The following is a 13,604-nucleotide window of genomic DNA, read 5'->3' as shown; positions in this document are numbered from 1 at the left end:
TGATACCTTTGACAGGAACGTTTGGCGATATTATGCGTTGAAATTGATTTTTAATTTGTTCAGCTGTCTGAGAAGAGGAATACATTCCTGAAAAAATATTTTTTCAGAATACTGAAATTTTTAGAATTTGACATAATTTCGTAATCAACTGATACATCCGGAATTGCATTTTATTGTTTAAAAAATTACTTGATGACTGTGTATTAGTTGCAGAAGAAAACTGAATATTAGGCGATGACGTACATTGTCCGGATATCTTTCTCAAATATGGTAAGGTGCTACGAAATACACCGAGATCTTCTTTGTTGAAATTCTTTGGACGAATCCTAACTTTATGCACTACATAGAAGATGGGAAACAGATTTTAGCATCTGCGCTGATAAACACTCATACATAGACTGAAATAAGAAGTTAATGAAAGTAATGAAAATTAACCTGATTTTGAATTTGATGGAATATTAGGAGATATATTTTGATCAAATCTTGATAGAGGACTCGGCAGACACAATTATGATTTTTTTACCGCAACAGGCTGCATCATAGATCTATTGTTCATTGCTGCAACTATTCCCACAAAATCCATAATTTCAAAAGCAATTTTATAACAGATGTATCAGAAAAATGAGATATATCAAGAATTATACCATTAGGTTCTTCTGAATAAATTATGTGGCTTTCAAGATTTTCCGCAAGAGAGGACTACAGAACACTTTGCGTCTGCTGTGTTAACCGTGAATTCTGAGATGAAATACTACCTGAAGCATGTCTCCGCTATAAATTCTGGCAATTAGATGTTAAAAATAGTAATCGTGAAATAAATCCAACTAAAATTTTCCTCTTGACGATCTTAACGATATATTAGGCGGCACACGTTCATCAGTTCTTGATAGAGGAGTTCTCATTGGATGGCCTATATTATTAACTGAAACACAACATATATATGCAAATTGATGGCACAGTTATAAAAAGGTATGATACATCTCAGAATGGAGTAAGAATGACACCATTATTGTGCTCTGGTGTCATTCTATTGATTTCTCCATCTGCTAAGGTGTTACAAAAAACACCGAGATCTTGTTTGTTCAAATTCTTTGAACGAATTCTTACTTTTCGCACTCCATAGAAGATGGAAAATAAATGGAAGCATGAAACATGACCAACATCTCATAATAGACTGGAATAAGATGTTGATCAAACTATTTTAAAATTAACTTGAGGCTGCTGGAATATTAAGAGATATATTTTCATCGAATATTGAAAGAGGACTCTTTAGAACACTTTGCGGCTGCTGTTTTAAACGTGTAAACTGAGATGAAACAGTACTTGCATGAAGTTATTAATAAAATTCAGAGAATTAGAGTTAATAATTAGTAGTAATGGGTAAAATCCATCCTTATTTTACCTATTGATGATCTTAACAATATATTAGGCCTAAATTATTAACAGCAACACAACAAATATAATAAATGATCGAAGACAAAATTGCAAAAAATGTATAATACCAATCAGAATGGATAAAGAATGATACCATTATTGTACTCTGATGTCATTCGATTGCTTTCCAGATTTGCTGCAACTCCGCTATGCAAAACACCTTTCGAAAACTGTCTTATTCCTGAGTTAATAGAAACTTCAAGTCACAATTTTAAATGCACGTATAAAAAGAATCAGACGGATAAATAATGATACAAATACCTTGTTCTGGTGTCACGCTTTGATCAATCATTGATTGCGGAGTTGTTACATAATGACCTATTTTATTATTAACAGCAACACGACACATATATGCAAACTGAAGACATCATTACAAAAACTGTATAATAACAATAAGAATGGATGAAGAATGATACCATTGATGTACTCTGATGTCATTCTATTTCTTTTCAGATTTTCCGCAACTCCGCTATGAAACACACCTTTCGAAAGCTGTCTTATTCCTGAATGTTAATAGAAACTTCAGGACACAATTATCAATCCATGTATAAAACAATCAGGCGGATAAACAATGAGACCAATACCCTGTTCCGGTGTCACGCTTTGATCAATAATTGATAACGGAGTTCTTACAGAATGACCTATTTTATTAACATAAGCATATCAAATATATGTATAACAATGTACATTATCCTAAAGGTTTGAGAAAATTACCATTTGTGTGATGAACCAAAGTCTCTGGGAACTTTCTTAAATATTCTTCGTTGTTATGTAAATTCAGAGTAGTATTTTCTTTATTATTACTCATATGCTCAGTCGGAGAAGATACATGGTATGTTACATAACATGGTCTGTCAAACGTATATACACATCAACCAATCTGAAATTCTATAGAGAAAACTTACGTGTATCATATCTGTTCGCTGAATTTGTGAGATTCTTGTCCACATTCTTCCCACGTGTACGACGTTTGATAACTGAATTAATACATGAACATCATTATCACTTTCAATAAACGAATTAGAAATGGAATTAAAGTGTACACTACCTTGATTCTCTAGGTTCTGATAGATTTTTAAACACATTATCAACATTGCGTCCACGAACACGTCGTTTTGAACCTATAAGAAAATCATGATCAAATAAGATATCTGCAAAACGATGTTATTATAAGTAAACTGACAAAGGAGATGAATACCTGATGTACTTGTTCCTCGAGAATCCATCCGGATATATTCAGTAAATCATGAACCTGGTTTTAACAGATGAACAACATATTCTGTAAACTTGTATGACGAACATGATACACATCAAATTTTCATCAAGAATTTTATGAAAATTAGGTTATGCTTGCAAAGAATAAGAGAGAATAAGGAAACCAATAATTATCATTGAATTAGTATTGTTACAGATGTGAGAAAATCATGCAAATCTTTCCTTTGATAAGATGTTTAAATTTTAAAATTAAAAAAAAAATCCATGTTTAGTGTTGTGATTGGTAAAAAATGGGTAAACTTATATGGATATATCCATGGATATATAGATTTTATACTTAATATGGGTCATGGGTAAATTTATTTACCCATTGGGTAAATTTTGTGGATATATCCATGGATCTAGTGATTTTATACTTAATATGGGTTATGGGTAAAAAAATTTACCCAGTTGCAAAATGGGTAAATTAAGGAGTACACTTTAAGAATATATAGATGCAGGTCAATGAGATCATGGGTTAATCAATTTTTATTTCGAAATCAATTTTGTAACACACCATGACTATATTGTGCAGATGAAACTAACCTTTTCAATATAAAGATTCATGGTGGTGGTTCGTTTAGTCCAATATTTAGAATAATGATAATAAAAAAGTCTTTATATATTTCATTTTATTTAGCAAAAAAAAAAAAAAAGTCTTCACTACGAGAAGAAGATAGAGTTAAGAAATGGAGTACCGGGTTTACTAGCTAAGAGCAACTTCAAGTATTCTTCTAATCATCCTCCTCGATCTTTCTTTGACAAAAATAGCACAAAATTCCAACACACACCTAATCAGTTTCTTCATTATGGAGGAGTATCTAATCTTTGTTAAACTAATTATATATATTAGTAATCATCATTTTCCCTCCAAAACAAATTCTGCAATTCTGTAATTCGGGTATGTTGATTAGTACTTATTCATCAATTTGCAATTAAGCAGTTTCACTGAGACTTGAGACTAGTTATTGATGAATCAAAATATTGTTTTACAGAATAAATTACGGAATCTGAATTGACGATCCAGGCAATTGGACAACATCAGGACTTGAACTGAAGCATCAAGCATGAGTATAAATGAGACAAATGAACACAACTTGGGAGAGAATTGATCTAAAAATGCAGAATAAGTTACAGAATCCGAAAATAGAAAATAGAATAAAAACAAAAAATCATAAACTTTTGAGGTGGCTGTTAGAGCAGGTCTAAATAAAATAATTTAAAAACCCATTTAATATTTATTTTTATGAGTAGTCTCTGGCAACACTTAGAATTGCTCTAAAAAATATGTAAGGGTTTATCAGAAACAAATCAGGCCAAAACCGAAGACTCGTGATGACAAACATAATACATGTTATGTGATAATACATGTTTGTCTGAATGTTTATAGATGAATAAAGAACAAGGGAATTAGATAATTAGTGTTGCAAATGAAACCACTAATTAATTTTCTACACAGCCCAATCTATCTATATATCTATACTATACTATTATAAGCAGAACACTATCTATTTGCTAGTTTCTCGGTACAGTTGTTTGGTAGTTGCTCGGTACAGTTGTTTGGTACGAGAAATAACAACCGTCAAATCTAAAGTCAGAAAAATGAGAACCATTGGATACAATAATAAAATATTATTATATTAATATTTAAACTGCTCTCATGGTTCGAACCCCGTCAACAGCTTATTATATTTAAACTTTTATATTCTTTATTTAAACAATATATTATATTATATTATTTATTTTCAGTCAAGTCTCAAATTATTATAAAACGTATATTGTTATAATTTATTATATTTTTCAATTATTGAAAATTATATTATAAAATATATTATTAAAAACTATCGAATGTTAAAAACAATCTGTGCGAGTTATACGCTAGTATTCATATAAGAGTCGGTTGCATTTTGATGTTATAACTTACATCAAGTGTCAAAATGATGTTTTTAATTCTAAATTTGAAAATTGGTGACCAAACTTTTTATACAATTTCAAAAAGGTGACTATACTTTAAAGTTTATAAATCGTTGGGTAAAGTTTATTACAAGTTTCTAAAGGTGTTTGTATATTAATAATATGATATATTTAAAAACAAAAATTCAACAATATACGTGAAAAATAATAATTTAATATTTAATAATTTAAAAACACATGTACATTTTTTTGAATGTAAATATGTTACAAGTTCAAATTCGATAAGACAACTCAAAATTAACTTGAACAATTTCCTGAGTTTTATTTCTAACAAATTTTTAGACAAAATAATGACTATTTGTATTTATATGTCATCAACATCATTTTTTAAAATATTAACTTAATAATTATTTATATTGTTGTTAAATTTTATGTTTGCAAAATTATTAAATCACGACCACCGTTTTAAACTGATATATATTTTGAAACTTAACATAAAATTTAGCTAATGATAAATTAAAATTTTCATGTAAATTGTTAACTTTTCATTTTTTTAATATAATTGTTTATAAAAATATAATTACTTTTTCGAAACTCGTTATAAACTATAGCCACTGATCAGTAAAATTTAATTTATAGCCACTTATTTGAGACTAGGTAAAATATTTTGCAACCTATTTGCAAATTTGAAATGATAGTCATTATTTTGAAGTTTGGTGTAAATTGTAGCAACCAAAATACAATTGTCCCTTACTTTAATTACAGTTCCGTACTACCTTTGTATAAGTTAAATAAATTACATTTTTCATAGAAAACTGTTTGGAACACAATATTAACATTGAAATTCAATTTAAAATCTATTCGTAAAATTTATTACATTGTCATTTTATTAAATTTGAGCTAAAACCTTGCTTCTGAGTTTTTAAAAGTGAAGGAAGTAACTGATTTGAAAAATAAATTATTTTCATCAAAAAATGTGAATTTTTTTGAGTGAAAAATGCATTAACTGTCACTGAATTTTATTCTTTTTTAAAAACTGGGAGCCGAGAAAAAATAAAACTTATTTACTCATCCTCCTCAGCTTATATTAAACCATCAGAGGCCAACCATTTCCTATAAGATTATGAAATATCATTGGAAAATTAAAACATAAAAAGGTCATCCAACCAAAAGCCCAAATGTGCATCGATTCCGGACAAAGAAAACCCAATGGTGGGTGCAGGCCGTAAAGCCCAAACCAGAACTAGGGTTTTTATGAAATCAAAGAAGATATATTAACAACTCTTACAACTCCATTTTTCTCTTTTCTGCTTCTGCTGCTCCGCCCTCAACTGCAATCATGGGTATGTATCTATATTTTTTTTTACATACATCTAATCTGTAGCTTTTATTTTCAATATTCATCTAATCATATTTAAAAATAATAATGTATGTAAAAATGTTGAAAATAAAACAGGTATTTCTCGTGATTCTATGCACAAGAGACGTGCTACTGGTGGTAAAAAGAAGGCCTGGAGGAAGAAGCGAAAGTAATTTTTCTTTTTTATTTAATTTTTTCGTGGATTATAAATTTATTTATTTATTAAGCTACGATTTTATAATGTCAAACTACTTTAGTGTTCAATTTGTATCTGGCTACATGCTTTAGTAATTTTTGCCTGTTATATCGTAATTGCTACGAACAATGAACGAATTGTTTTTTTACTCGGTATAGGCAGCAATTATAGATGAAATGAAATGGTGTTTATATATCTATCACTTATTTGTTAATTTGTGTATGCGTTGCCTTTTTCAAGTTTGTTCCGGTTTAAATAAAACCGTTGGGTTTAAATCCTGTTAAGTAACTTTGTTCCCCCTTGCGTGTCTTAATTAGGTATGAATTGGGGAGGCAACCTGCTAACACGAAGTTGTCTAGCAACAAGACTGTTAGGAGGGTAAGGGTACGAGGTGGAAATGTCAAGTGGCGTGCCTTGAGGCTCGATACAGGCAACTACTCTTGGGGTAGTGAGGCTGTTACTCGGAAGACTAGAATTCTTGATGTTGTTTATAATGCTTCCAACAATGAATTGGTTAGGACGCAAACATTGGTCAAGGGTGCAATAGTTCAGGTCGATGCTGCTCCATTTAAGCAATGGTATCTTCAGCACTACGGTGTTGATATCGGTCGCAAAAAGAAAACCGCTGCAGCTGCTGCCAAGAAAGAAGGAGAGGTATGATATGTGAACAGCTTGTTTCCTTTCATTTACTAATTCTGATGTAATGAAATTGGAGTTGAGCTGTTGAGTTGAACTATAAAATTTTAATCTCGGTAAATTGGTAACAAGTATATATCAATCTGTCAATACTGATTGTTTCTCGTTTGAGTCAATTTTTCACTCACCTGGATCAAGAGATTAATGTATCCATTCATCTTTTCTAAATCTGTTGGCGTTAAATGGTTTTTTCTTACAGTACTAATATTTGAAAGTCCAATATTACAACTACGTAGCCTACATTGTAAAGTTTTGTGTTGGTAGGATGAAGAATGCTTATTCCTTGGGATGAAACATTCTTGTCATCCCTAAGATTGAAAATGTGTACTTTATTGTTTTTTTGCACAAAATGATAATTAAACACGTTCACACGAGTTGATCATTGGCGCTTAAGCAGTTGAGCTATGATGAGAAAATAAGATACGTATGTTTGCTTGCACTGTTGCTCTTTCCACGTGATAGTATATTTTTTTTCTTTAGTCCCACCCCCTGGTAGTAGTCAACAATTTTTGTTTCAGAGTAAAATTTGAGAATACGGTTACCTGACCAAGTACTACTATGATTGCTAGGATGGTGAAGCCGCTACAGAGGATGCAAAGAAAAGCAACCATGTGCAGAGAAAAATTGAAAAGCGTCAAGAGGATCGTAAATTAGACTCACATGTTGAGGAACAATTTGGAGGTGGCCGTCTATTAGCTGCAATTTCATCACGACCTGGCCAATGTGGTCGTTGCGACGGGTATTTGATTATCATCTTTGCATGTTAATGTTGGATTTGAGAAAGTAGTTTCATGAATTATATGTATTGATTCATTTTGTGATGAGACCTGCTTTTCAAATATTAGTATGTTATTTTAAAAAAAAAATACTAGTATGTTTAATTCCTGTGTTGGGATGTCGCATGCAGATTTTTTTAAATATATCAGCCAGCTTTAAAAAACTATTTCTGTCAGCTTTAAAGCAGAATAAACGCTTGTTTTTTAAAGCAAGTCGTTATCTTTGACAAAATATTCCTTTGTATGCTAAATGTTAAGTACTTGATTTTTATCCTTTACATCTACAGATACATTTTGGAGGGCAAAGAGTTGGAGTTTTACATGAAGAAACTACAGAGGAAGAAAGGAAAGGGTGCAGCAGCTTAGTGTTCCCATTATCTGTATGGAGATCTCTGCTTTATATTTCCCTATATCTTTCCTATTTGTACTTCAACCCTGAAACCAAAGAACAATTACTTAAAATAGCTAGCTCGGTTTCTTGTTTTGTCCTGGTTTTTAGAAATGTTAACTTTATGTTCATTTTAACAATGTTATCTCCAGTTATTTTTTCTGAACTTGCATACCTGATTATTTCTCTCGTAGGAATGACTGCATTTCATATTCCTACTTTGTCTTCGTTCCTACGTTGCTAATGAATTTAATTATACTGGACTGAAAGCAATTAACAAGTTGGATTTGAAGTTTTCAACCATACTTGTGTTGAATATAATTACGGAATTGTTCATTGTCATTACTGTATCTCAAGCAAATTCATGATGGATTTAATTAGACAACAGACTTGCAGTCTAACAAGCTACCCCCCTCTGGCAGTGTCCAGGTAGGGATGTAGACATGAGAGTCACAAAATCCCTGTTGCCACTGGCAGTATCTACCCTGGCAGTGTCGAGCCGCTAGCCCCTTGGTATTCTTGTAATGTCTCACAATGCATTCTTGTAAACCAGTTACTTTTAATGACATGGTTTGCAAAGGCAAATTGAGAAGGTGAATGGCTTTGGGAACACGGATTAGTCATGAAAGCTGCCCAATTTGGCAAGCACTCTCCTGCCATTAGACCAGTACGAAACGGAATTAATTGGAGTGGATAAACGGAACGAGATTTAAGTAACCAATTTTTGTCCACTGATTCAATTTTCGGGTTGATTATCTCATTCAAAGAGGCTCTTGAGTCAGTAGCATGGTACATAACAAGATTTTGTTATTAGTTAATAGAATTTGAGCTATTCCAAGCAAAATAGTTTTATAGACCGTGCTACGAACGGGTATTCTATAAACTCACATGTTAATTAACGGTGTATATATTATTTTTAATGAATATAAATTATGTTGTAAGAGGTATTTTCTTTTAATTTTATATCAAATAATTGATGGATGATGTTCGTAAAAGTTGTACTTATTTTATATTTTGAATTCTATAGTTGAATTGCCGTCATTGAGCATTTGAAAAGATAAGTTGATTGATCGCTTTAAAACTCGTGCAGTATATTCGTGTTGTTTCTTGGTGAATTGGTGATATTAACATATTTATACAAGTAGTTTTTTAGTCTTTGTGGCGTGGTTATATCGTTGCAAAACAAGTTTTCGACATTTAAAATTAAATTGAACAATAAAGGAATGTAGTGGTGTTCTTAGCCCGAAATGTGAATAAATAATTTTTTAATTAACTAATGTATTTGAATGGTAAAATGCGATAGATAAGGTACTTGATTGTTGATCTTGATCGAAAGTATGTATTGTTAGACTAATGATACCCTCAACTCGATGTATGTGTAATACTATTAATGATCCTCGAGTTTTTCAAATATTTTTCTTATATGCATGCAAGTTCAATATTTGTTATATATTAATACGGTTAAAATTTTTTAGTATTATATTATATATATATCTTTAAAATTTCAATATAATCATTGTTTTCGTGTAATTTTAACCATTTTTTGAAAATTATGCTTTTATATAATAGTTCCCCGCATTGTGAATTAAAAAAACTTTCTACTATTCGTGCTTCGATTTTGTACACTGTTAGGTCACACACACACTGTAGAGGGGGTGAATACAGTGTATAGTACACTCAAATCGAACTTTAAGAACTTAAGTAACAGAAAATAAACTTTATTGAAACAATAAACTCTGTTACAGTATGAAACTGTTACCTCTCAGTGATGAACAAATATCACGAGAGCTGCTAGGGTTACAATGAATAATCTTCTCTAATAATGATAACACTTATAGTGTAAACCCTATATCTGTGTTTATATACTACACAGTTACAAGATAATCGCTAATTGATATGGAATATGATTCTGCTTCCTAAAATATATCAATCAGATATCTTTTCTTCCAAGTATTCCATTCTTCACGGAATTCCTTCATGCATATCTCTTCTTATGTTTATCTTGATCTTCTTTCCTTTAATCAGCTACTGTCCTTATCTGATTGTCCTTCAGCACTTAAGTTCTGATATCTATCTTCTGATGATTATCTCCTGATAACATAAGTACTGATATCCTTAAGTCCTGACTTCCAGTATAAGTACTGATCAACAGTTAAGTACTGATTTATCCTGTTCAAATAAGATCTGAAAGCTAAACATAAAACATATTAGCCATGACATTATCAAATATATCTAACAATCTCCCCCAACTTGTAAATTAACATAATATACAAGTTTAACAGATATTTGATGATGTCAAAAACATTAAGTACAAATGCATGAGAATTAGACCAGATAACTACAACTTACAGTCCTTAAAGCTTTTACCAATTTCAACTTCTGATAACAACTTCAGTCTGTATAAATATCAGAATTTAAGCAGTTGTAGATCTTCGACTTGGCTTCATCATTTTCTGATCTCTCTGATGTCAGGAGTTGTTCTGAGATAGTTCTTCAACAAACATTTCTCAGCATATCTGAGTTCATCAATCATTCTCCTTTTGACATCTTTAAGCTCTGCAGTATCTTCACCAGTTTGAAATATTGCAGCTCTGAGATCATTGATCTTTGCTTTTCTCAACTCTTGATCTAGTCTTATGACATAAGCTTTGTCAGACTCTAGATTGAATTCAAGTCCCTTAATACCAAGATATGTTATGATCTGTGCAGTATTAGGCTTCATATCAATAATATCACCATTGTGATCTCTGTACTTTGGAACATATATGCTGTCAGACTTAATAGAATAAAACCATTTCTATCTCTGAATCTGTTCTTTTAAGTAGTTTGCAGCAGTCTCTGTTATTCTGTCATCCACTTGAAGTAAGAAAAGTACATGCTCCAATTCTTCAAAATACTTCAATGGAATGGTATTTTGTCTTATATGATAAACCCTACCATCTGTCATGAAATACAACATGATATATTCTTTCAAGTAGGTATGGTAAACCATCTGTACAGATTCCAGTTAATTCAATCTCTTAGGAGTTGCTCCAATACCTGGTTCACTCAAGGAAGTTGGATCATTCGTAGTGTTGTGTACTCTTCTTTCATCAGCACTTCTCAATCCAGTTTTATCTCTAGCTTCCTTTCCAGTAACTACTCTTGCTTCAAAACCACTTGCAGTAGTCTTCAAAGATTGAGTCTGTTTTGCTTTAGTGAATCCTGGTAGGAGTGTCTTTGATCTATTTTCTGATATCAAGTTAACTTGAGCTCTGTCAGAGGTTACTTGCTTCTTCTGAATATCAGAACTTACAATTTCTTGACTCTGAACAACTTGAGCCATGTCAGAGGTTGTTTTAAGAACTTTTCTTGAAGTCAGAGCAAGATCATCTTTTTCATCAGTAATTTCTTCTTCCTCAGGAGGTACATAAACCTTGATAGGTTCACCAACCTTTTCTTTACCCTTGGATCTTGGATCTATCTGTGGTTGTGATCTAGCCAACATTGCTTCAGTATGTGTCCTTTCTTTGATCACAATGCCTTTGATTTTTGGAAGTGACTTTTTACCAGAAGCTTCAGATTTAGATGTGACTTTCTCTGATTTAAGTCGGGCTTCTTCTTCCTTTAAACTTTCCAAGTCCATTCCTGGATTTTCTTGAAGAAATAACTGTCTTGACATTTCCTCATCAAGATCTAGAAGTTCATCAGAACTTATCCTTTTACCAGCAGCAGAACTTATTCTTTTCCCAGTATCAGAACTTGTCCTGTGACTAGCTTGTCTTGATGTAAACCTTCTACCTTGACTATGACCGCTACCCATTCCAGAGTATCCTTGATCATCATTTCCATCATCCTTTCCTTGCAGTGTTTTGTTAGTTTTGCATTTGAACTTAATTACCTTCTCCCCCTTTTTGGCATCAGCAGGTAGTAAAAGAGAGATAAGTAATTCCACTGATGATTGGATTTCAGTAAGTTGCGATTGCTGAGAAGCTTGATTTGTCAGAATGTCATCAATCTGAGCTTGTTGTTTCTCTTGAGTTTTCTCAATATAAGCAATCCTGTCAATGGTAGGTTGAAAGAACTTTTTCTTATCAATTTTCCAAACTTGTTCTTGTTTGATAAAGTTCTCCTGAATCTTGTGTAGCTCTGCATGAGTAGTTGAATGAAGACCTTGTAGATGTTTAATACTCAATGCAGTGACTCTAAGCTGGGTTTTTAAATCATTAGAATTTAACATTTCATCAGCTTTAGTCAAGTGCTCAGCAAGATGTATTGCAGTTGGAACACATGAAACTGAGTTCCATTCCTTAGTCCACTCCTGACCTGCAGGAGTTTCACTCCAAGGTACTGGTGCATGCCCGATAACAAACTCCTTTACCAGTTCAGACTTAGGAAGAGTCTGTTGAGGAGTATGTCCTGAAGGACCTGCTTCATCAGCATCTACAGTTGGAGCAGCATCACCAGTATCTCCAGCATTTGCAGCATCAGAACTTAAAGAATCAATATCTTCTGATAAGACAACAGTGTGAGTAGCAATGAAGGCTTCAGCATCCTCTAATTGCTGATCTGATACTAAGTTCTGATCAACAGCCATATCCTGATGCTCACCTAAAGTCTGATCATCAGCTACTTGATGCAGAGAAGGTGTTGTTGATAACTCTGGAGTTTGAACAACATCAGTAACAGGTGTTGTGAAAGGATTATTTGCTGTTGGAGCTTCTAAGAGAAATACTTCAGACACAACCAAGTTTTGAACATCAATATCAGCACTTGTGCCTGGATCAACAAGAGACACAGATGGTGAGTTAGCCTTGTCAGATACAGCTTCCTGAGATGGAGTTGATGGAGAAGAAGGGACTGGAGCAAATTCCTTGTCTTGTGAGATCAGAGATTCCTGATCCCCTTCCTTAGCTGCTTCCTCTTCATCATCTGAAACTGGCCTTTGTGCCCTCTGTTTCTTGTACTTCCTTGTTGATTTGGATTCCTTGGGAGTTTCAGGAACTATCATTCGTCTAAGCCTCTTGAGAAGCCTAGAACTCCCAATTTCAGAATCCTTCTGAGAAACCTCTTTCTCAGCTTCAGTAACAACAGGTTCTCTAGAAGAAACCTGTTCCTCAGAATCAGATTCATCTCTCAATACAATCCTTCTTCGCTTTTGAGATGTTTGAGGAACATTCTTTGTCCTCTTTGGCTTGGAAGATGAAGGCTTCACAGTAGGTGCTGAAGACGAAGGTTGAGCAGTCTGTGAAGTGGAGAGATAGGATTTGAGATATGTTCTGAGGGTAGGTTGAGTAGAATGAGAGGTAGGTAATGAGGTTGATGGATTTTGGGTGTTTGGAGTTGGTTGGACATCAGAGTAAACAGATCTATAAGTATCAGGATCAGCACTTACCAGGATCTGTTTTACAGACTTAGGAATCTGTAATGGTCTAACCACTTTTTTTTTAGTATCAGCATTTATCAGGTCATTAAAGTATCGTTTTACAACCTTAAAAGGTGGGGTTTGAGTGCTGACTAAATGAGGTTCATCAGTACAGTAAGTGTAAATAAGTTGACAGAATCTAGCAAAATAAACAACATCTCGATTCTCTGTCATCCTATCCC

At 32.8% G+C, this 13,604-nt stretch overlaps 1 protein-coding gene across 1 annotated transcript; it reads left to right on the top strand.

Moving 5' to 3' along the window:
- Positions 1-5,813: 5,813 nt before the first annotated feature.
- On the top strand, positions 5,814-8,200 carry LOC141721346 (small ribosomal subunit protein eS8-like). The gene is made up of 5 exons (XM_074524253.1): positions 5,814-5,945; positions 6,059-6,131; positions 6,476-6,812; positions 7,424-7,593; positions 7,918-8,200. Exons 1-5 carry the CDS (start codon positions 5,942-5,944, stop codon positions 7,994-7,996), a joined length of 663 nt encoding a protein of 220 aa, XP_074380354.1. The 5' UTR covers positions 5,814-5,941; the 3' UTR covers positions 7,997-8,200.
- Positions 8,201-13,604: the final 5,404 nt, after the last annotated feature.

Source organism: Apium graveolens, chromosome 4, assembly GCF_009905375.1.
Source record: "Apium graveolens cultivar Ventura chromosome 4, ASM990537v1, whole genome shotgun sequence".
Taxonomy (NCBI): domain Eukaryota; kingdom Viridiplantae; phylum Streptophyta; class Magnoliopsida; order Apiales; family Apiaceae; genus Apium; species Apium graveolens.
This window is presented reverse-complemented; position numbering and strand designations above follow the sequence as displayed.